General features: G+C 35.6%; 1 protein-coding gene across 1 annotated transcript in view; it reads left to right on the top strand.

The window, feature by feature from the left end:
- The window catches only part of KIF20B (kinesin family member 20B), a 36848-nt gene that overhangs the window by 9401 nt on the left and 3880 nt on the right, over positions 1–23567 (top strand). The window contains exons 12-31 of the mRNA XM_030453265.1: positions 440–586; positions 929–1091; positions 2045–2278; positions 2975–3114; positions 3710–3857; positions 4814–5081; positions 5628–5689; positions 5876–5995; positions 7539–7704; positions 10642–11854; positions 13194–13332; positions 14287–14409; positions 14865–14925; positions 15504–15629; positions 15874–16007; positions 16901–17056; positions 18740–18916; positions 19507–19659; positions 21995–22198; positions 22981–23058. Of these exons, the coding sequence (XP_030309125.1) occupies positions 440–586; positions 929–1091; positions 2045–2278; positions 2975–3114; positions 3710–3857; positions 4814–5081; positions 5628–5689; positions 5876–5995; positions 7539–7704; positions 10642–11854; positions 13194–13332; positions 14287–14409; positions 14865–14925; positions 15504–15629; positions 15874–16007; positions 16901–17056; positions 18740–18916; positions 19507–19659; positions 21995–22198; positions 22981–23058 (4012 nt within the window). The remainder of the gene's footprint in view (positions 1–439; positions 587–928; positions 1092–2044; positions 2279–2974; positions 3115–3709; positions 3858–4813; positions 5082–5627; positions 5690–5875; positions 5996–7538; positions 7705–10641; positions 11855–13193; positions 13333–14286; positions 14410–14864; positions 14926–15503; positions 15630–15873; positions 16008–16900; positions 17057–18739; positions 18917–19506; positions 19660–21994; positions 22199–22980; positions 23059–23567) is intronic.

Here is a 23567-nt window from a genome sequence, read left to right on the forward strand (position 1 = left end):
GTGATGAGCAATAGCACAAGAGGAAATGAGTTCAAGCTGCCCCAGGGCGGGTTCAGATTAGATATCAGGAAAAATTTACTCACCAAAAGAGTGGTGAAGCATTGGAATAGGTTTTCCAGGGAGGTGGAGAGTCACTATTCCTGGGGATATTCTAAAACGGGTAGATGTAGCACTTCAGGAGATCAGTTAGGGGTTACAGTGCTGGTGGTTGGACTTCATGATCTTGAAAGTGCTTTCCAACCTTGATTCCATGATTGGGGAAGCAACATTGAAAAGGATATTTCCTCTAAGAAAAAAATACTTATATATATAATATATTTATATATATTATTATTTATATATATATAATATAAAATATTTCCTCTAAGAAAAGTGTTTGGTTTTAGAAGTGAACAATTTGTTTTCTAAGACAAACTTAATTTTCCATATCTGCTTTCAGATTGTCAATGTGTGATCTTGCTGGTTCTGAAAGATACACCAAGACCCGCAATGAAGGTGACAGATTGAAAGAGAGTGGAAATATCAACACCTCTCTCCTTATTCTAGGCAAATGTATTAATGCACTCAAGAACTGTCAACAGTCTAAGTAAGTCCTTTTACAAATTGCATATTGGTTGTGGGGTTTATGCATTGCCTACAACATTTAAAAGCTGCTAGGAGGGATATATAGACTTCTAAAGTTTATACTGTGAAGGTATCATTGATCTACCAGAATTATCTTTAAACTTGTCAAATGAGGGTATGTGACCTATCCTATGCTAAATGTTTAACATGCTCTTGGTTTTCTCTTCACAAACAGCTCTATCTAATCCAAAGCAAGTTTTAAGACTACTGCTTTTATAAATGTTTTTAAATCTTCAGACTGGATAGCTCCCTCACTGACTGGAAACTGTTAAATTTGTGGTCATCTATTCTTTCATCTTTAAAGGTTGCAGCAGCACGTACCCTTTCGAGAAAGTAAGTTGACTCATTTCCTTCAAGGATTCTTCAGTGGAAAGGGAAAGGTACAGATGATAGTAAACATAAGCCAGTGTGCTTCAGCATATGATGAAACACTCAACGTGCTTAAGTTCTCAGCCATTGCACAAAAGGTAAGTATGTTTTTGTTTTGTCCATCAGTACTTATGGTTTGCACTTAAAGTGTAGGTTCTCTCACTTCCAAGAATACTGATTATTTCCTGGGTTTTTCTGTACCATGTTGCAATAACACTTTAGTTATTTCTAGTCAGGCTTTATTTTCCTGTAAAGTTTTTGAAAAGGCTTTGCTGGGACTTTTTTTTTTTTAAATTTGGTGTGGATATGGGAGCATCTCCTCCTGAAAGTCTGTGATTCCTTAAAAATGTCCCTGAGATATATGTACTCATAACATGCTTTCATCTAGGAGAAATTCTAGCTGTTCCATGTATTGCTGCTATCTTAATTTGGAATATTATTAAATTGAGATACTGATAAAATACTTTGAGGACCAAAGAGAGTTTGAAAGCTTAGAGGCTTCAGTGGAAAGGTAGAGGTTAAGTACAATGAGTAGGAGTAAGTGCAGCGATAACCCTGAAGTTGGAAAATGACAGCACTGGGGCTGAGTACTGCAGCCTTAATGGAAGACAAGGAAAACTTCTGTTGACAGGCATCAAAGGACAACAGATGCAGGCCTTTGGAATGTAGGCTGATCTAAGCAGGTTAAGTACAATACTAGAATGATTAGAGTGACAAAGATGTTCAAGTTATAGAATCTAGGATGACATTTGTGTATTGCAACTAGAAACTAGAAGTGCAGGAAATACAGAAATTTGGTGGTGTGTGAGGTGGCAACACTCTTGTAGGTTGTTCAGCAGATGAAACTTGGCCTTCCTGGAATCAAAAGAAGGTTTAGACTAGAAAGTAAGTCTTGTACTCTAAACTGGTCTAAGCAGTGGCTCTGAACAGACGACAGGCTGGGGTAGTGCTATGCTCAGGAAACCTGTAAGCAAGTATAACAGGTATCACTTTGAAGTGCTTGTAGAGGTTTAAAAAATATTGCTGACTTTATTCTTTATTTTCTGGGTAGGTTTTAGTGATGGACACATCTATACCTCCTCATGATCAGTCATGTAGCCAGAAGGCATTACTTAGTGACACTAAAATGCCACTCCCAAGGAAAAGAGTTACTATCCTATGGGACAGGAGCTTAGCAGATGTGATGGAAGATGATGGCGAGATGGAGGAAGAACATAATGTGTCAAAAGAAACAGACCAGACACATGAAGAAAATGAAGTTCTTATTGAAAAAGAAAAATACATGGTATGTGTTAGGGCTACTTTAAGAATTAGTGTAGCATGGAATCTTGAAATAAGGGTTTTGTCTCTGCTTCACCCATTTCTCCCTTTTTTTCTAGTCACCCTTATTCTACCTAAATACAATGTTAAGAACAAAAAGTAGTGTAACTCATGACCTGTTGTGGGAACACTATAAAATATGTCTAAAACCAGACTGAGCAATAAGAATTGCAGATTTGTCTTTCTCACCTTTTAGTAACCTATGGTAAATGCACAGCAAGTATTGGTTTTAGCAGTGCAGAAGACTGTTCCTTTGTGTTCTATGCACAAAAAAACCTCTTGTAAACTGTTCTTTAAGGACCAGCAATTGTAGGCATTTCTAGGGAAGACAAGGAGGAAGCAAAAGAGGAGTAAAAACTGTTTTGTAGAGTTTTCAAGCCAGTGAACCTTACACCTGTTTTTTTAAAGACAACTTCAAGAATTCTTTTCATAAGCTTAATCTTTTTTTGGAAATAGTCTGTGCAGACTTGCTGTGCTAATACCAAATGGGTATAGCTATCTCCTTACGAATACTTAGGAATTCTCTTGTTTATAAATAAGCTAATAGAAGAACTTTTGTTAGCTGGAGGAGTAAAGTTATTGTTGTAGTGTTGGAAATGGAGAAAATCTCACTTCTGGGAAAGTATTTTTTAATTAAAAAACTTAATAATGATAATTCTAGAAGATGGTGGGTCTCATAGAAGACTTGAAGAACAGACTTATTAACGAAAAGAAGAATAAACTCCTGCTGGAACTAAAAATTCGCGAAGAAGTGATACAAGAAATCACTCAACATTTTGCTGAGCAGGAAATAGATGTCAGGTAAGTTCACTTCAAGTGGTTTTAAAGTTACTGGTTAAAAACTGAAAGTAATTTTGTGAATTTCTTAATTCTGTCTCTTGATTGTAAGAGGCTGTGCTCTTCCGCTAGCCTTACTGCCTCCATTACTGTGTTAGTTTTTGTTTGGACTATGAGTTCAAGAAAAATATTGTGCAGGAAATACTTTGATTTTTGGGGAAGAGAGGATGTATGCGTGTGTAAGGAGTGTGTGTCCCTGCAGAGGTCTCTCCAAGAGAAGATTTATGTTGATATCATGTCTCTAGAAAGAGTTACAGCTGCAAATTCTTTGATTACTGTAGTCTAAGTGATACTCCAACAGGTAATCTGGCTTGGAGTTTAGAAAAAATTCTTGTAGTTAAGTGCTATCCATAATCTGTTTTTATGATTCTGTTCCTATTATTCTTCAGGGCTATATAAAGGAGAAATAATTCTATTTTGGTGTAGCAACATCATTTTGTCTATCACTCTATTGTACTGAAATGAATAAAAAACTTTTTCTCTTTAATAGGAAGGAGAACTAATAACTTCTTAGCAGTTCATATCAGCCAGCTTGTAACTGACATTTTTTCTACTGTAGAAAGTGCCTTTCTCGGGAACGTGAACGACTTGAAGATAATTCTGAAAGACGTCTGGAAATCTTCAAGGAACTTGTAAAGGATACTAAAAATGCAGCTGAAGAAAATGAATCGAAGGATCAGGCTTGCAGTGAACAAGCCAAACCTCTGGTATTTTCATCCAGCCTCCTTTTCCTAATCCTTTCCCCAGTAACATCTCTTTTAGTAAATACCTTTTATGGTGATGGTGTCTCAAGGATTACAAAGATATTTTCAAGAATTGCATGCTCTATAACTATATCCTCAGCAAGTTAGATTTATTATATTTAATAGGAGTAGTAGCTAAGCCTTTGTGCATTTAGGAATTTCTGGAGTTTTCAGCGTTTCTGTCCATACAATGTGAAAGCTACTACATGCTAAGAAATTAGAGAAAAAGCTGCAATTCTGGTGTAGGCTCACTTGCATTAAGTGCCTGTTCAGAGTATTCAAAGCTGAATTTTTCAGGCCTATACATGGACTGTACTAGAGTGCTACCAGATACTTTCTCCCTCTTAAGGCTACTGTAGCTACAACTGAAGTAGTGAGAATTGTATATACTCTTAAGCAATAACTAGACTAACTTGAGGCCCACTCTTGCAAGTTTGGAACATTTTTTTCTTAAAACAGAGGAAAGATACTAAGTAGTGTGTTGAGTACAATGTAATTCAGTAAGTTACAACAGCCTTATTTCACCCCACTGACTTTTACTGATACGTGATAAACTGCTAAAAACTGCTTCTTCTAGAACTGCATACTTGCTGCATACCTTTGTTCTCATCGGAGAAAAAATTCTAGCTTTTATATTAACTTTGGAGGGGTTGCCTCTGGTTATAGAAAAGGGAATGTGATTGTGGGTCATTAAGTGTTACAAAAATGGAGTGCTATTACTTGACACTGGAGACTTGCATCCAAACGTAGGCAGAAACAGGCAGTCAAATTGCACAAGAAAGTAAAAGATCCCTTTGAAACCAGAAGTAACTCTGTTTAGATGTCTGAATTGTTACTGGTTGGTCTTCCAAATTTTCTGTTGAAATAATGGCCGTTGTGTAATTATTTGTCATTTCTAAATTATATAAATTACCCTTCAGGATGAAGAATACAGAAGTGGGACCAACACCTATGTTGATTTTTTAGACATTATTGATTCCCTGCAGGATGATGTCGCTGATATCAAAAAGCAGGCAGCAGAAGCACACAGTTCCATTGCGGCCCTAGAAGACCCACAGAGATCCATAGGTTGGCTTGAAGAACAACTGGGAAAAATTACCACTGAACTAACTAATACCAAAGAAGAGCTGGCAAAGAAAACCAATCAGCTAATCAAAACTGAAGAAGAGCTGACACAGAAAACAAAAGGTGAGCTGGGTATAAGCGTGATATGAAAGGCAGAAAAAAAAAATCACTGACTGCTGTAAAACCGTAATAGTCTCGTTGAGGATGGTTTTGGAACCCATTGTTTTCTTTTCAAATTGAACATTTCCAAAGACCCTGGCTGAATAATTTTTAAGACAAAACTGGAACTTCTAATTGCAGTCTTCTGAATTGGGGGGATAAAATATCAACCCTGGTTCTTAAATTCATGGTAATATTGTAATCCCTGCAATTATTTACATTTTGCTGATGAAGTGTTTTCAGGTATCCAGTGAAACATTCAGAGGAAAAAGTAGCAATACCCCATAATACAATTTCAGAAGAACTAACTTGGAATGATCTATATTATGTATGTTGTAAGGTCCAGTTCTATTCAAAAACCTAAAATTTTTCTGATGTGTTTTGTAAGTAAAGCTGATGTCAAAATAGTCTATTCAAAAACTACTGAGGTACCAGAATATATGGAAAAATGGACTCCTGAGTAAACTATGTAATGATTGCTTATTTAATTTGGGCTTTTTTCTGTTACAGACTTTGAAGCTCAAATGATTAAATTGGATGAATCTGCTAAGCAACTTAAGGAAGCAACCCAGGTAACTTTCTAAAGGAAAAAATTGCAAAAGTATTTCCTTTAATGCAAAATTCCAGTAGTGTAAAATTCTTTTTTAGTACGTTTCTAGCTTTTTTACTATTAAATTTAGCTTAACTGATCTTGCTTTTAAAGGAATGGTATAGTTCAACAATTTAATACTGACAACTAAACTACTTTCTTTTCCAAGAAAATGAATACACAGAATAAAAGAATTGAGGAATTGATGGACATTGTGGAACAAAAAGATGATGCTATTATACAACTACAAGATTTAATATCCCATTTAGAAGAAACACTATACGACTATGTAAGTCTTGGCCATCTCAGTTTTCTTTATACAAAAACTTAAATCCATTATAAGCAGAGATTTTTATTATTTTGAAAAATTGAAATTTTCTGTAAGTAACTGCTGCTTGCTGGAAATTGTATCAGATGAGTTGGCACTGAAATTAAACTTACAGGAAAATGTGTGCAGGGCTGTGTGTGAAAAATGTGACTTCTGGAAGCAGTGATACAGAGTTACTATTGGAGGGCTCTAAATGAGACCGAAGGACCACTCTAAAGGGAAAAACCAAAGCAAAACCTCAAACTGGGAGGACTTAAGCAGTGGGACTATTGGAACTGTCATTGTCCCTATTTTTGGCTGAATAGAAGAGAAAAGAGGTTTTAATGCAGCAAAAGCTCAAATTTAATTGAAGAACAGTTAATGTGAGGACAGTGACTATGTGAACTGGCATCAAATTCAGCATGCACACCCTTTCAAAAGAGCAATCATAATTTATTGAGCAGAGTTTGAGCTGAGTGGATGGTCAGGGTATCTGTGTTTGATGCAATTAATAAAATATGCAACTGGCTAGTCTACTACTGGCTGCTGAATGCCATCAACTAGCTTGGGTAATTGTATGCAGGTTAAAAATTAACTGTGTGGGTTTTTTGGTTGGTTGGGTTTTTTTGGGGTTTTTTGAGCTTGGTTTCTAGTAACCTTGAAGTAGTTCTGAAAGCATATTGAATGAAACTTAGTCAGCACTCTAACCCATTTCTCTCTACCAATGTAAACTTAAGGCTTTGAGCACAGTACCATTCTATTCCCTCTCTATGCCCCACAGCAACTTAGCTTTTCAGAGTGAAAAGAGTTGTCACAACAGCTTCCAATTACTACTCCTTCCAAGAGCAAGGCTCCAGTTCTGTGCATTGTTTCTAGGAGACTACGTGCCATGAAACTTAAGACACGACCACAAATGTCAAGTCTGGTCTATGGCTTTTTTTTTTTAAATGAAGTACTTAAAGAGGACTAATTGATTCTTGGCAACCAGCATTGCCTACCACTTGTGTCATCTTGCAAGAAAAGAAACTTGATTCAAATGTATTCTAAAATAAGCAAGACAAAATGAATTAAGCTTTCAAATTGCATTAAATCTGTAAGGATAAAATTGATCTGTGGCCTTGCTGAAGGTGGTTAAAACTCCCAACTCTACTAACCAACAAGAAAGTAACTAATTCTGAGCTGCCCATTTGCCCTTTAAACAAATAGGGATTTTCATCAGCTCTTCAGACACTAGAAATTGTTTTCAAGTAGTAAACAAACTCCTCCTGCATACCAATTATTGCATTTCATAGTTTCTTAGTCTTTTGTTCTACTTTCTGTTTACTGCAAAGCATTGTGCTTATTAGTATCTGAAGGTGTATCTGCTTTTGGTTTAAGTGACTGATATATAACAGTCTTGTTCCTCTGACAATCCCTATGCTTGTTAGGCAAATAGCAATGTAAAAATATTTGCAAATAAAAGATTATGAAGTATTAAGTGTTCACTTTGTATAACTTCAAAGCAATTAATCTTATTTTAACACAGGAAAACACTGTAACTGCCATGAAAAGAGATTTGGAAGAAAAAAACTCTAATGGACTGACTGAAAGTAGCCAATTCAAGGCTTGTGAGGAAACTATGTTGGAAGTGGGAAGAAAACGTTGCTTTGAAAATGAGCCTACTGTGGAAGAAGAGCCACCTACAAAGAAAGGTAAAATTTCCACCATCACTCAACAAGGGGTCCTCCAAAAAAACTTAATTGCTATTCCAGAATAGAAGCAAAAAGTTATGAAACGTAAACATTATTTTATGAGGAGAAAATCTGCCATGTTAAACTGTAAATGGAAGTAACTGTTATGTAAATATCATCTGTCTTGCAGAAAGTCCTATGCTGTTCACTAAATGCTTAAAATAAAAGTTAGTTTTTAGACTTTTTTCCTTTCTGTTTTTTCCCATCTGTTCATGTACTTGCGGAGTCAGTTGTAGTTTTTAAGCAATTTCTTGACAGTTATTTTTGTACTAAACTTGCAGTTGCTGTATTTCTGGTACTCCTGAAGTTTTTTAGAATTGTTTAAGCAAGCATCAAAGTGTCTGACTGATTTTTCAGTGATACAGTATGTGCTGTGAAACTTGATGTTTCATTCTGTATGCATGCTGTGAACACATCTCTGATCAAGGTGACAGTGCTGCCAAAGGAGAAAAGCTTTCCACTTGAATGGAAATAAAATCATAGTAGTCCACAGGTGTGATATCTTGTGCTGCTCTCATGTTTGCTCTCATGTATGTGATCTTACCAGTCTTTTTAGAATTAGTTGAATAAACTAGCTGCAGCTGAAGACTTTCAGGATAAGTGTAAAACTTAACACTACTAGGTATCTATTTCATTAAAGTTTGTTAATCAATGAGATTGAGCTACATGGAACTGCCTGGTGCAAAATGGAATTTGACATCTGATTGCTTCTAACTTAACTTTAGGATACAGCTGAGCTTCAGTTTCTCTTAGAATGGTGGAAAACATGTGAAAGGTGAATGAAAGGTTTTCCATTTGTGGCCCTTACATTCTTCAATTTCTTCTGCACAAGAGGTGCAAGTAAGAAATCTTCCAGGCATTTTTGGGTGAGGGTGAAATAGAGAAATAATATTAAAAATGGAAAGCAAATATTTATCTCTATGAAAGGTGATAAAACGTGTTAAAACAAAACTGGTCAAATTCCCATATTCTTAGAAAACAGAGGATACAGATAGTGAATAAGCTGAATGCTGGACTACCAGTCGTCACAAGGGAAGGCTCAGACTAGTAGAAGATCATCTTAAGTTTATGAAACAAAGCACTCTATGCAGTGGGTAGTGAACTTCTCATACTTGCTGCCCTAGAAGGTGGGAGAGGCAGATAATTCTCAGATTGCAGTAGTGGTTAGACATGCTAAGAGCCAACAGGTTCATATATAGATACTGAAAGGGTTAAGTAGGGATGTATTGTCTTACTTCTCCAACATTACTAATTGTTCTGTGTCAGGAAAGGTTCAGAGGAGGTGACTGGTCCTACCAACAGCAGCAGAAGGTGGTAAAATATTAGGTTAGGTCAACTGATGACATGTGATCCAGTAGGGTCATGTGAAATATTTCCTAAAAGAAGCTTCCTTCTCTACTAATGCATCTGATTTGTCACTGCCATCTTTGATTGGGGTGAATATTACATCCTAGCATTACTATGTGATGGTACTACCTATAAAATATTATGGGAAGGAAATAGAAAAGGAAGCCAGTGTAGACCCCTTGATAGGTAGTAGTAGCTTTGCTATAGTCTCTTTATGAAGTTCGTTTAAACAAACAAATAGAGAAGAGAGAGCTCTCAAATTATAAAAGTGGATAACAGTACCAACAGTACCAACAGATTTTTTTCTCTTGGAAAGAATAGGGTATTTAGTCATGTTAAATGTATTTCTTCTGTAGATTATGAGAATAAGGGATCTGATTTAAAATCTGAGTAGCTACATCCCCCATAATGATGACACTTATTAAATGTAAACATATATGCTAACAGTACTTGCTAAATGCATTTGGCACAATAGTACAGCAGTAACAGCTACACTGATGGCTCAGTGTAGCCTTCAGATACACTAGTGGCCTATGACCAAAGCTTATTTTCAGATAAGAGAGGCTATCTTGAAGTTCAGGTTTTTGTATTCTTCCCTAGGACTCGTCTCCCATGTTTTTGGGGTGGGTCTTATTTTTATCTTAGTATTTTTGACATAAGCTTCTGGACTGATTGTCATGTAATTTCTTGTATTGATACTTATTCTGCTGTATGACTGTGGTTGTCAGTACAAAGCATCTAGATCACTTCTAAATCCCCTTATGAATGGTCATAGACTTCTCACCATAGGTTTTGGGCTAAGATCTACTTATGTTCATCTTGCCACCTCAGGTCACAAAAACATGTCTGCCATGAAGTTTTTAATCCTATAGGATTTAGAAACATGGTTTTACAAGCCAAAGTAAAGCTGCTGGTATGTCTGACCTAGCAGGAGTGCTTGATTTTTTATTTTAAAAAGGTACTGAAAAGGCAGAAAAGTGTCCTGTGAAATTTGACTCTAGAGAGAATCAAAACCAAACCCTGAAATTAGATGAAAAGCACTATTGCTAATGTTTCCGAATGACTGTGTTAGGATCTTAAACTTAGTAACTCTAGAAAACTTTTAGAAACTATTCCAAGGATGCTTCCATGTAGTAGTACACATGTATCCTTGTGTTCAATGCTGCCAAAGTCAAACTCCACATAACACACAAGAATTCATAGTATCTCCCTGGATTACATAGTTGTGATGACACAATCCTTGGTGAAAGGTTTGCTTTTCATACCAAATATTACAAAATGGATAGAGGGGGGTTTTAAAATAATCATGAATGACAGATGGAATAGATTTTGAATGGAGGAAACCAAACTATATCTAAAAGCCTAAGAGGCACCTGCCACATGTTAAACTCTTCATAGGGCTTTAACTGTTAAAAGATTTCAAATTGGTGGGTGCTGTGAGGGTGTGGTTTTCAGATGGTGACCATTTTCTATATAGTAATTGCTATTTGGTATTGATAGTGATGAGAACTATTGATTTTAATCAACTTGAGCCATATGGGTTTTCTTTAGGACATACAAAGCACAGTCGGGAAGGGGACTCTCCAGAGCAAAAGAGAACTGAAGAATATCTGGAAACAAGTACTTCTGACAACTACCCAGAAATACAAGCACTGAAGGAAAGAACTGAAGCTTTAGAAGGTCAGCTAGCTGCACTTGAAGAACAATGCAGAAGAGAAAAAAATGAAAAAGAAGAGCTCAGTGAGCAGATAATGTACTTGTGTCTCAAGCTCTCTGCTTCTGATGAAAGCGCTTCTAGCTTAAATGAAGAACTCCAGCAATGTCTAGACAGCTATCAGGAAATTGTTTCTGAATTGGACGAACAAAAAAGTATAAATAGGGATCAAGAATTAAAGATTACTCAACTAAATAATGAAGTAGAAAGTGCCAAACAAAAGATAATTGATAAAGTGTCACAAATTAAAACATTGCATTCCAAAGTAGATGAGCTGTGTAAACGTCAGTTTGAGTCCTATGCTATGGATCTTGATTTACCTGATCTAAAGGATGCCTCTGACACTCAAGAAGCTGAACCAGAGCGAGCTCAAATGAGTCCTGTGTGCATGCAGTCCCAAAGTACTTCTACAGCAGATCTGAGACAAGAGAGCTTTCAATGCATTGTTGAAAGCATTTGGGAAGAATGCAAAAATATTATTAAGGTTTCCTCACAAAAAAGTCAGCGGATTCAAGAACTACTACAACAAGTTGAAGACTTAAAGAAGGGACTTAATGACGCTCAGAATTACAATAATGAACTAAAAATAAAATTAAATGAGATTCCAGATCAAGATCATCAGTCTGTGAAGGAAAAATATCTTGTGAATGAGTTACAAGAGGAAGTTCAGAAGAAAATGAAGGATCTTGAAAAACAGGCTGCCGAAGATCACAGGCTAATCACACAGTTTGAGGAGGACATTACCCAGTACAAGGGAAAAATAAGAGATCTTGAATGCCTCCTGGAGGCTTCTAGAGCTAAAGATGACAGGATAAAAGAGTTAGAAGTACTACTTAAAGAAAAAGAATCTGTTATTTTAAAACTAGAAAATAATACAGTAGCTCTGCAAGAGAAATGTGCTAATTCAGACAGAAAACTGAAAGAATTAAATGACCAAGAAGCAAATCTGAAGGAAGAAGTTGCACAGTTGATGAACAGCTTGGAAAACATGAAACAGACTATGCAGGAAAAGGAGAAAAATGAAGAGAAGCAAATACAGTCTGTAGAATTGTAAGTAAATACTTGAGTCTGTTTCTTAGTAGCTATGAGAGAAAACTGCTTGCAGTGAAAATCAGTTTGACATAATATATTTTCATACTTATTAAATTTATTAACCAAAATGCTGCTTTAAGGAGTTCTAGTACGCTACTTAAATTTTTATTTATGTACTCTTCTAGCTGTGTTTTCCTCACTTGTTTGTATATTCTTTTGTAATAAAAAATCTAAATCACGTGTAACTCTTGTAGGGGTGAAAAAGGAACAAGCAATGAAATGAACAGTTATTTGGGGTTTTCTAGTAGTTTTATGTTGTAGACCTTTTCTGGACAAAATGACATAGTTTAATGTTGTATCCTGTAACTTTCCAAAAAGCAGCAGCATTTTCTTTGGAAAGGACTGAATGGTAAAAGGAAAAAGAAAAAAGGAAAATTTAAAAAGCCTAGAGGGTGAACATCAAAGAGCTGATGTAGTTACTAGCTATTTTACGTAAACAGTCTGCTATAAGAACTTGAAGGAATAATAGCTGTAGGAAGGTAGGATTTCCCTCAGTTCTCTGTACTAAAATTTTTAGGAAATAAGAGATTCATTGTACTATGGAGATTTTCCATACTACGTAGCAAATACACTGCAATCATGTAAAAATATTTTTATGATGTTATGAAGACCTTCTCCTGACTACAGTTCCTTTAGTGCAGCATCTGTGGGTACCTGCATATAATGTACAATTTAGCATGAAGGCCTGGGGATCTCCAACCTTGTACTTGTAAAGCTTTTGAAAGATTTTTCTTTTTGAGAAACTTAGTTTTGTATTGTCAGTTACAGAATTTTAAAAAATGTATTTTTTACTTTTAAAGCAAAAATCCAAGATATCTCGCTGTATACTTAAAATGATCTTTTAAAAATAAGCAATCAAACTTCTTAATTACTTTGTAGCTCTTGAAACAGCAGAACTTGTTGCAATGTTATTGTATATGTTCTTTTGATTTTCATTTGTTTTGATACTTACAAGGTCTGGGATGTAGATAGGAAGTTTAAACTTATTTGATATTGTTTGTTCCTTTGGTTACTCTATAAGGACATCTAATTATAAAAATGGCTGCTTTATTGTGCTTTAAAAAATTGAAGAATTGCAGTGTTCAGAAGTTAATCTGATCAGTTTATTCTTTCACTATTATATAATAAGAATCTGAAATATAAAAGTAAAATCAGAAAGCTTTTGATTGGTCTGATAAATCTGAGATTCTATTAATGGATAAAACCAGCAGTCTGAGAGCCTGGGCATAATGTGTAAAAACTGTTTATTTGAGATTTGCAACACTGACATTATTTATGTCTCAATTTCTAACACAAGGCTACGGAAAGATCTTTCTGAGAGCTCTGCCCTTGTACAGACTTTGAAAAAAGATTTACAGAGGAAAGAGGAAGAATATATGGATCTCAAAGAGAAATTTTCTGATGCCAAGAAACAAATTCAGCAAGTACGAAAAGAGGTTGGTACCATAGGTGAAATGCTGCTTTAAGTTTGCTTGGGGTTGTGTATTAAAACCTGTTTTCACAAATCTCAAGCTCCACGTGTTAAGAGTGATTCATAACAAGACTATTTTGAGTGATACACCTAGAGTAACAGGGAATCTCTAGCTTCAGTGAATATAAGTTAGGACTAGATGCAAAAAACAAATTAGTGTAGATACTGAAGGAAAAAAGTAAATTTTATCAACACACTAGCTATAGTTTTCTCAAATATTTTTTTAATTTGGCTATAGAGAAGACTTTCTTTTTTAACAGTAGTAGCCTTATGTTGTTGTTTGTCTACCTACCTTCAAAGTCTCAGACTTAAGGAAAATGCTTGCCTCTTGGTGGAAGAGTTGTATTGATCAGAAAAGGAAAGCTCTGACTTAGAGATTTTTTTTTTTAAATCTGAGCTATGTTTTCTATTAACAGTGTGGAAAAGATATGAAATAAATGGAATAACTTCCAGTATTCATTGTTCATATTTAGTTACCAAGCAGTAGCATTTCTTAGGTATTTATGAGATATCACACAAATTTAAAATCTGAAATATTATTGCAAAAGTTTGGGCTTGAAAGTTAAGTCTTGAAATTCTTGATGCATATGCCTAACCACTGAGGATGTTTTCCAGTTCAGCATTCATTGCACAATACTATATTTCAGAAAGAAGAAGGACTGGATGGGATGAAGTGATTATGTGTTGGGCAACTTTTTGGGGTTTGATTTTTCGTTTTTTATAGTACTCTATGGAGAAAACCCTTCTCTGGGAAGGATGTACAGTATAATGCACTTCTAGCCTCTGAAATTTAGCTGAGATATGCTTGAAAAAAAAGGTGACTCTTATTTAAGTATTCAGGTATTTGGCTAACTTAGAGATTGTAGAAAGCTTCTAGCTACATGTTGGCTCTTCTTGCTGTCTTTGGGCATTATTACAGGTCTGTACCATGCAACGTGAGGAGAAATCCCTGAGGAACAAAGTTGATGAACTACAGAGAACTAAAAAGAAGATTAGTGAAGAATTAGAGATTAAAAAGCGCACAATCCTGCAGCTTCAGAAGGTTTTTGTTTGTTTGTTTTTTAAACTTACTTGCTTGTAAGTTTTTGAACTAATGCATTAATGATGCAAGTTTTCCAAGCAACAGGAGAGCTTACAAAAAATTAAGAGTAGCCAGCTGAAATTAGTGTTAATGGGTGAACGGTGTTTAAAGAATTTCTCACTGCAGGATGTTGTCAAATTGTTTGAGTAATCTGCATAGTGAATATATACTTAATACCTGCAAATAACCTAATTCTGATTAGTTACACTCACATATGGTAGGATTAAAGTTTTTCTCTAAACCTTTTCTTTTATCAGCTTTAATCTTCATATGCACTACATAGATTTTTTTTTTATTCTGCACTGTTTGTCTTAATTCATTACTTACTAAAGCTCAGCATGAAAGCTGCTCAGTTTTAGCATGTATATTTTTCTTTCACCACATTTTTTTAAATTTGCTTTCAATGTGATATTTAGGAACACTTGAATAATGAGAAGCTGGAAGAAATCTCCAAACAGTATGAGAAAACATACAAAGGTGAGGAAAAAGATTATTGTTCTGTTCTATAGGTGTAGAGAGGCAAGAAAATGACTTGTCATGTTGTTAATGAATTTACATATTAATTTTAGAATACTGAGAAACTCCAACCTGGATATTAAGATGCTACTCTCAGGAGCTAATTTTTATTGAATTATTATTAGCAGGTTTATTTTAAAACAAAGAGAGTCTCAGAATAAGAAATCTAAGCCCCAGAGACAGACGATTCATGCTTTATCAATGTTAACCTCTTGAATGGTGATATTTATTTGACATTTAGTTGGCCATTGAAAAAAAATTGAACATGGAAACATGAATTAACATAATAAGTTCCTGTGGTTTGATAAACATTTAGCAGTTCAACAATGGTTAGTTTCTTGTAATACAAGCCATAATCTGACTAACATAAATATTGAAATGCCCACTTAAAGTTGATGGGAATCACTTGAGTTTTGAATTTGGGTAGTTCAGTATAGAAGCTGTGTTTCTAATAAAGGGAATAGGGGAAATGACTTGTGATGGAGGCACTTTGGGAGAATGGAGGGGGCTCATCTGTAATTTTACTTTAAAATCCTCAGATCTGCTTTCAAAGGAAAAAATAATTCAAGATATGCGGATGACATTAGAGGAACAAGAACAGACTCAGGCTGAACAAGATGGAGTGCTGGAAGCAAAATTAGAGGAGACCAACAGATTAGCTTTGGGTAATGTCTTCATGGAAAGGGAGCAGGGAAACAATTGGTTTGTATGTATTGTGGTAGCTGCTTTAATTTTTTTTTTCCTTTATTGACTATTATTTAGGCATAACAAGCTTCTAACAGTTAAAGGCCTCTGTCTTCTTGTGGCCACAGCTGTTAAATCGAAGTAATTTTAACTGAAGGAGGTGAATGTGGTCAAATATGCATTTGAAACTATACAATATGTAACCTTGTTTTGTCTACTGACTAGAACTGGAAGCATGGAAAGAGAAATATGAAGAACTGAAGAAACATACTGATGATGACTGGAAACAAGAGAGGAGCACAAATGAGGAGAAAATAAATGAAAATGAGAAATTAATAAAGTTGCAAAAAGAACTGAAGGTAAAATATGGTGATATAATTCTACTTGGTTTTATAAGCTTAACTTCATCAAATGAAAGCATAGGTTTCATTTAAGGAGTCAATTTTTTGTGCCATTTTCTAGAACAAAAGCATATTGTGGGAAGTTGTTACACTGCAGCCAAGTCTGGATGCTGTGTCTTTGCAATATAAAGCATCACTGCTACCCCATAATGGAGTGCACCATTCTTATGTTATGCTACCATGGACACGGCTTCTGTTGCTGTGCTCCTCTTCCAGTTGGTGTAAGCAATCCAGCTTATGGTATCATTTCTGTACTTATTTCCCATCATTTGGTTGGGCAACCAAATCATATTTCAAGATCTTGTTCTTATGACCTATAAACCCTTTCTGTTATGCTGAGGATTTACTTCTAATTTTCCTTGGATTAGAAAGCAAACTTTTCCCAAGCAGCTTTTCAAGTGCTTTCTGACTTGTGGGAGAATGTCTGACAAGCAGTTTGATTGTGATGGAAAAGGAGGCAAAGGTGTTTTGGATTGAAGTGGTGTTTGTAGGTACTCTGGCTACCATTCAAATTGCACTACATTCTTTGCCTTCAAGTCATGAAACAGAAATTTTCTAACACATCCTGTAAGGTACAATTATTTTTGGTGTAACTTCTCTAGTGTTTATGACCTATGCTTAGGAAAAAAATGTTACATGAAGACATGCCAGTCTAAATAATAAGTTAATTTTTTTGATACAGAAGAACAAATGAGAATGTAATACTTACACTTTCAAATATACTGGAGTAAAACTGTGCTGGTATTTCTATTATCTTTTTGAAACAAATCCCCGTTTAATGGAAGCTGAATTTGAAGACTTTTTCTGTAAAGTTTGTACCAATGGTTATATTTCTGGTTTCATTAAAACAGGAAAATGAGGCAAAGTATGAAAATGATAGAAAAAAGTGGCTGAAGGAAAAAATGGAGCTCATAAATCAAGTAAAAGAAGCTGAGGCCTATTGCAACAGAGAAATAAGAAAATCTGTGGAGGACAGAGAATGTCATGAAAAACAACAAGCAGAAATTGTAAGTATCTGGAGATCTCTATATAGCCCTCTAAGTGTAATTCTTTAATACAGAGCAAATCTCATATCAAGTGTTAACAGCACTTGAGGGTGACTGTGAAAGTCCCCACACTTCTTCACATGACAATGCCTGGATGAGATCTCAGTATGCTAAGGAGTAGGAGAGTCGCAAAGCAAAAAATCTTGATACATAATGGAAGTCAACGTCTGTTTCTTTCTATCCTATTACCATGACAACCTCACTAACTTTTTAAACTTCATCTTGTGTGTAAAACATGAAAAACATGAAAAAGTAACCACTTAACACTGAAATGCATTGGTATTTAACAAAGCTAAGAAAGCATACCTTGGAAAAGATTTGTTGGCTGGCTTATCTTTGAACAAAAAGCCTAAGAGGAAGAGAAAAAACAAGCAAAGTTGACAAAAAAAGCTTCTTCCTGATAGAACAAAAATACTTGGTCAGTAGTGGATTTGTTCCCATATTGCTTTCAATGTAGTCTGAGTGACAGCTAATAATACAGTGTATACCTTGCCTGTTCATAAACACTTGGATATTATTATCTCTATGTAAATCTAAAAATGTCTTTGCATCTGGAAGTAGTTAGCAATGATATTCTGGACCTGCAGTTGATGCAGGATGATGTTAGATGCTTAGGACTGAAGCCCAAAAAGGCCTAAAAAAACTGTTTAGAGACAGAGTTTTAAGCCTTTAAACAACAAAGGTATTTATTTTGGGATCCGAGGAACTCCCAGCTCATGCTGGACAAAGAGTTCCAAGGGTTAAGGGAAAGGGTTAGGGTATTTATACAGTAAAAGGGAGGTGACATGCATATTCATAAGTTTGCAACATAAAATTATAATATTCATGACAGGCGGAGTCTGGGCAGAGATGTCGGGGGGGTCTTTGGATGAAGTAAGAAATCTTTATCTCTCCTGTTTTTGATGACTTCATCCTCTTAATTGAACCCTTGCGATAATTTCTCCCTTATCTGCTGGTTGTGGCTGCTTCATCCTGTCTCCGTGCAGGTGTTCGCACTCCCCCAGTGCCCAGCTGGTGCCTAAATGGCCTTAGCAGTGTCTTGTTTTAAGAACAAGGCTTACACTTTTAATTATCTCCCAGACAGAAGTTAATCCCCTTAGGGTCTTGTATTGGTTACATTGTCCTAGTGGAAAATGATGTCTCAGCTGCTTTGTTCACTTCTTTCTCAGTTTAACCCTGAATTTTACTGGTTATGAATACAAACTCATTAACATATATTACAAGTTTTAATTCTACATAAAGTAAATTCACACAAACAGCTTGGCCTGATCTCCTCTCCTTACAGGAGTCAATCCTGTCAGGATCTTTCTCTTTTTCAGGACTTCCATCGCTTTGTGACTTTGCTTGCCTGAGACTTGTTATTGATAAAATTACAGAGTGAGGAAATGATAGTGGTGGTGGTACTTACAATAAATTATCTTCACAAATATATATTTGTATAAATAGAGATACATATTTTCTATTAGAAGTGTTTTACTTCTGCAAATTTGTAGTGAAAGTAGTGCTATGGGAGCTTAAAGATCTGTGTAGGTTTTCACATCAATTAAGGCCATAAAATAGTGCTGTGTAGAACAAAACTATCAGAATACTTCAGGTACTGTGTAGAAGTGGTGTTCAGTTCTAACCTCTCTTTTTCTTGTTTAGGAAAGACTTGGTGCACAGCTGGTAGAAAAGGAGAGCAATCTTCAGAAGTGGCGTGAAGAAAGAGATAGATTAGTAGAAGCTTTGGAAGTGCAGCTCAAGACTTTGGCTTCCAACATAATACAAAAAGATAAAGAAATAGCAGAATTGAAACAGGCTACACGAGAGGATTCAAAAAAGGTCATTCTCTCTTGCATTCTTGTGTGGGTTGGGTTTTTTTTTTTTGTTCCTTTGTTTTTGTTTTTTTCTTAATCCATTCTTTCTGCAAACCACTACACTTGTGCTTTCAATTTTGTCTCTATTTTTGTTCTTAAACAATGTTGAATTTTAACAATTTGCAGCTTATCTTTAAGAAAAAGTATATATTTTTTTGAAAATTAATTTGAAACAGTAGCTGAAGTTTCAAAATATTTAGGACTTGAAATAAAAATTCAAGTCAATTTTATCCTTTGATTGCAAGATTTGACTGGAAATCCAAAACAACTATTATATTTGCTGCCTTTTTCCCATCACCAAGGACTTAACAAACAAATGCAAAATGAACATTTTCCTAGGATGTTACATGGCTTTTCTTCACTTTAAATAGTAGTCACTCATATGTGAAATTATTGGGGTTTTGTTGGATAGCAGACTGTTCTAGCCTGCAATTTTTAAAACTGATGCTACTAAGTAATCATAATTATGCTTATGTATATGTTAATGTCTTTAGCCAAAAATTGCAAGTGATGGCAACAAATTTGCAAGAATGGCAATTTTTCTGTGTTTATTAGGATAAGGCAACTGATACAGAAGAACTAAGGAAAGAGCTGGCTGAGAAAGATGACTTACAGGAATTGAAGCAGCACATTAATGACACAAATCTTCAGCCTTTGGCCGAAGTACCTGAAGAACAAAATAAAATAGATCAGTCTATAAACAAAGAGGTTTGTTTACTCTATTTATGGAAAAATATGTACTAATGATTTGTTGTTAGTTTTATTGCTCTCTCAGTATGTATTTCAGCAATATTGGCAATCTCCCAAAGTTATTTTTTTGTAATTCTTTAATGATATCTTCAGTTCTGAGGTTTTGTTCATTCTCTCTCCCTCTTTCATGGTTGCACTCTAAAGTACTGTGGTTTATAGAATGCTACCTCTCTATAGAGGTTTTGTACTTGAGGGTAAAACTAATCCAGGTTCCAGAAATTTCAAGGCATATTTGTAGCATCATCAAATTTGGTAATGTCTGTGTTAAGAGAATTTCAGCTCAACTTTCCAGATATCACCTACAGTGATAATAGAGATAATTCTGTAATTAGACCTTCCAGCCCATATGGGGGCTCACAAGAACAGAACAGTATCTTGCATCCCACTCAAAATGAAACTTTCTTTACACAAAGAAAAGATCAACTTTGCATACTTCCTGACTGAAAAATAAAAGGTTCACAACTGTACTGAGATGTGCCATTCTGAGTGAAGAATTGTGTGCTACATGAACAGTATTTAATAAGGAAGTTGTCCTGCTAACCTGATGATTGCTATGTGGTTCCATTGCTAATTAATAATGAACAGGGCTGAACGTGGATTTCCTAGTAGTCCCTCCCCTGGCTTCAGGAAGATTCTCTTTTTGGAGAACTGGACTGAATGCTGAAATGCATCTCTTCATCTCTTTCTTGTCTATTGCCAAATAAGTGTGGCTAATTTATTGATTCTTCTGTAAGTTCAGGTTGTGTCTTATAAAGCTACTGTTACATGAGGGAGGACAGAGTATCTCAGAAGAGTTAGTACTTGATACAGCTTAGTATAGCACCTAAGAGAGCACAGAGCAGAGAATTTTAGTTACTTCTGCTATAAAATGAGAGAAGAATTGTTGTAAACAGTTGGTGCTGATGTATTTACCTCAAGCCAGTAGCAACAATACTTGATGTTATTAATAAAGAAAGGCTGCTAGCAGGCTTATTGTATAAGAACTTTATACTTTGTGAAGCTGAATGGGGTACAGTTTTGGGATAGGAGGCAGATAGTTTTCAGGAAATACATAGAACAAAAACTAAAGTGATCATGGTAGTATGTATCTCCTGCTTTGTAAGTAGAGGCTAAGAAGCTGGCACTCAGATTAGGAAAGGTTCAGATTATGGGGCTGAGGCTTACAAAATCACAGTTGTAGGAGGTAAACAGAAGTCAGAACTGTTCTTCCTAAAATCCTGCAGTAAATGAAGAGCACCTGATGAATCTAATGGACATAATTTTAAAACAGTGAAAGTAACATATTCCTATATAAAGCAGCTAGTGGTCTTTTGGAGACAGTGAATACAGATATTGTCAGCAGGGATTAGAAAAATGTATTTCCCACTTATAATCCCAACAGAACCTGTCTAGGAAAGAAGTTATCCTCGAGGGTGAAACAGCACAAGAAGCAACATCAGAGTCTGTTTGCAACCTTAATAGGAGTCATAGTAGTGGCTACCTGCCAATTCTCACCACCAACAACTACAGGAGCCTATTTTCCCTGTTTCGTTCAAGCAGCTGCCGAATTAATTTTTACATCTGCTGTCCCAGAGATGCAGACCAGGGATTTCTTGCTAGTTTTGCTCATAAAAACAAGTTTCTGTGGATGGTGGAAGTTCAGTGCTCATGGTGAAGAAAAGGTGTGCAAATCTTATCGTGCCCTCACTGTGCAGTTTTTGAGGTTTGGCTATAAGCAGGTTACAAGACAAGGGAGCTTCAGCTTTCAGTCAATGCCTGGTGTTCTCCAGACAACAGAGAGTGGAGTAGAAGTCTCTCATACACTGAATTTGGCTTGTAGCTTGCCAGTTGGACTTTGTTCTTGCATAATTAACTTCTCTGGGGTAGAAGGGGAAGGGAGATCTCCTTAAATGTAAGCTAGAGAAAAGTTATTCTTTTCATGCAGGAGTTTTAGCACTGCCTAGTTCCTAAGGAGCAGTAGAGTTAAGATGAAGATGAAGAAAATCATGTCAATTCTTCTCCCGCTAGCTGTGAAAATCATAGCTAGCTGTCTCTACTCTTGAGGAAAATTACTGAAAGTATTAGGCTGACTTCAGTGAGGAAAACTAAATTCTATGATCACAGAAATGTTAACATTTTAAAAATTAACAAGAAAGTTTCAGAAAATAGAAGTCTTTGCTTCCACTGCAAGTATTCTGAAAACTAACAGCTGGAAAATTGAATTTTTACTTTGGAATCCACTGGGGATATGTATGTATTATAGTTTTTTAAACTCATTTATTTTAACATTTGTTTTCTTAAAACTTGCTTGCAGGACCATTCAGAAATTGTCCTTGATTCCTCTGAAGTGTCCACAGAAAATGGAAAAACTAGTCGGTTCCCAAAACCAGAGATGGAAATCCAGTTCACACCTCTGCAACCTAATCAGGTGGAGGTGAAACACCAGGGTAGCACCTTACCAGTTACAGTGAGAATGCCAAGGCAAAGACAGAAAAGGAAGAGTGAAGAGATGGATGAGGTATGACCTCGACCACTTTGACAAAACACGTTGTGCAGTTTTTCAATGTATTACTCTAAGTTGTTAACATCCTCTCTTTATTTCACAGAGATGCTAAAGATCTATCTAGGGTATATTTAATCCTTGCTACCCTTGCTACCTCTGACAAGTGGTAGATCTCTAGCCTGTGCTGAGTAAGGTCATAGGCTCTGTCCATCCTTTGACCCCTTGTCCCTTATTTGCAATTCACCTTTTACTTCTTTGTCTCCTTGGATCTGTGAGATGACAGAGCAACTCTATAGAATTGCTGCTTTTGATTTAGGGAATCGGTTCTATCAATTATCAATTATTATCAATAATTAAACAAGGAATAAAATCCTTTAATGATTCTTATTACTTGGTATGGATATCGGTTATCTGAAATCTCTTGGCACCACTTTGAGATAGATGTCTTTTAATGACAGCTTAACAATGGTACTGTGTTAGCAATTTGTTTTTATAGTTGTCACAGTAAATCAATTTACAGATGTTTGAGTTAATATGAATTTCTGTATTTGCTTGTCAATATCTGAAAGACAAAAGTACATGAAATGAAGGAGAGAGGAATGGTTCATCTACAGGTCTTTATCTCCCTTCTACAAGTTCATTTAGGGCTTAATTCACATTGGATTAGTTATCTCTATCCAGTATTAGCCAATGCTTTTCTACTGCTAGACAGTGTTTAAGCAGTGGCTGCTTCATAATATAAAATAATTGTTCTTTCCAGAAGAATCCCAGGTAAAATTTGTCATTTCTTTCCTTAGGATTTTGTGGGAAGTGAGAATAAGAAGAATGCAAAAATTGCTGTGACTAATTCTCCTTCTACAAGCAACAAGGAAATGGTTTGGCTTTTTTCTATTTTTAAAGTTTGGCCTTTTCTGTAAAGTTGACTTGTGAAAGTAACATTCAGTTTTCAATATTTAATCTTATCAATGCACTTGAACAAAATTCTTAAACACTTATGTTGTCTTTTAACCAGCTAACCAAAGAGAAATTATGTATTTGCCAAGAATGTGTACTAGCTGCAGTGTGCAATGATATAAAGGGAAGGATGTTGCATGTTGAGTAGTTATGAAGACTGGTTTGAACATGCTATTAGTATATCTGATGTTATAGGCACCAATTTTGAAGTAAAATTCATGTTACTGTCATCAATGTGTGACAGTTATAAAAAGCTGATTTTTAGTAATTTGGGCAGGTTCAGCAGGTAGGTGGTAGATTTATTTTCCCCCATCAGTTTCTTCCTTTTCTATTTTTTTACTGCTTGAAAGACTCCAGTGCAGAACCTCCAGGATGATAAAGGGAGTGGAAAATCTCCCTTATGAGGAAAGTCTCTTCAGCTTGGGGGAGA

This window comes from Calypte anna, chromosome 6 (assembly GCF_003957555.1).
Source record: "Calypte anna isolate BGI_N300 chromosome 6, bCalAnn1_v1.p, whole genome shotgun sequence".
In the NCBI taxonomy this organism is placed as follows: domain Eukaryota; kingdom Metazoa; phylum Chordata; class Aves; order Apodiformes; family Trochilidae; genus Calypte; species Calypte anna.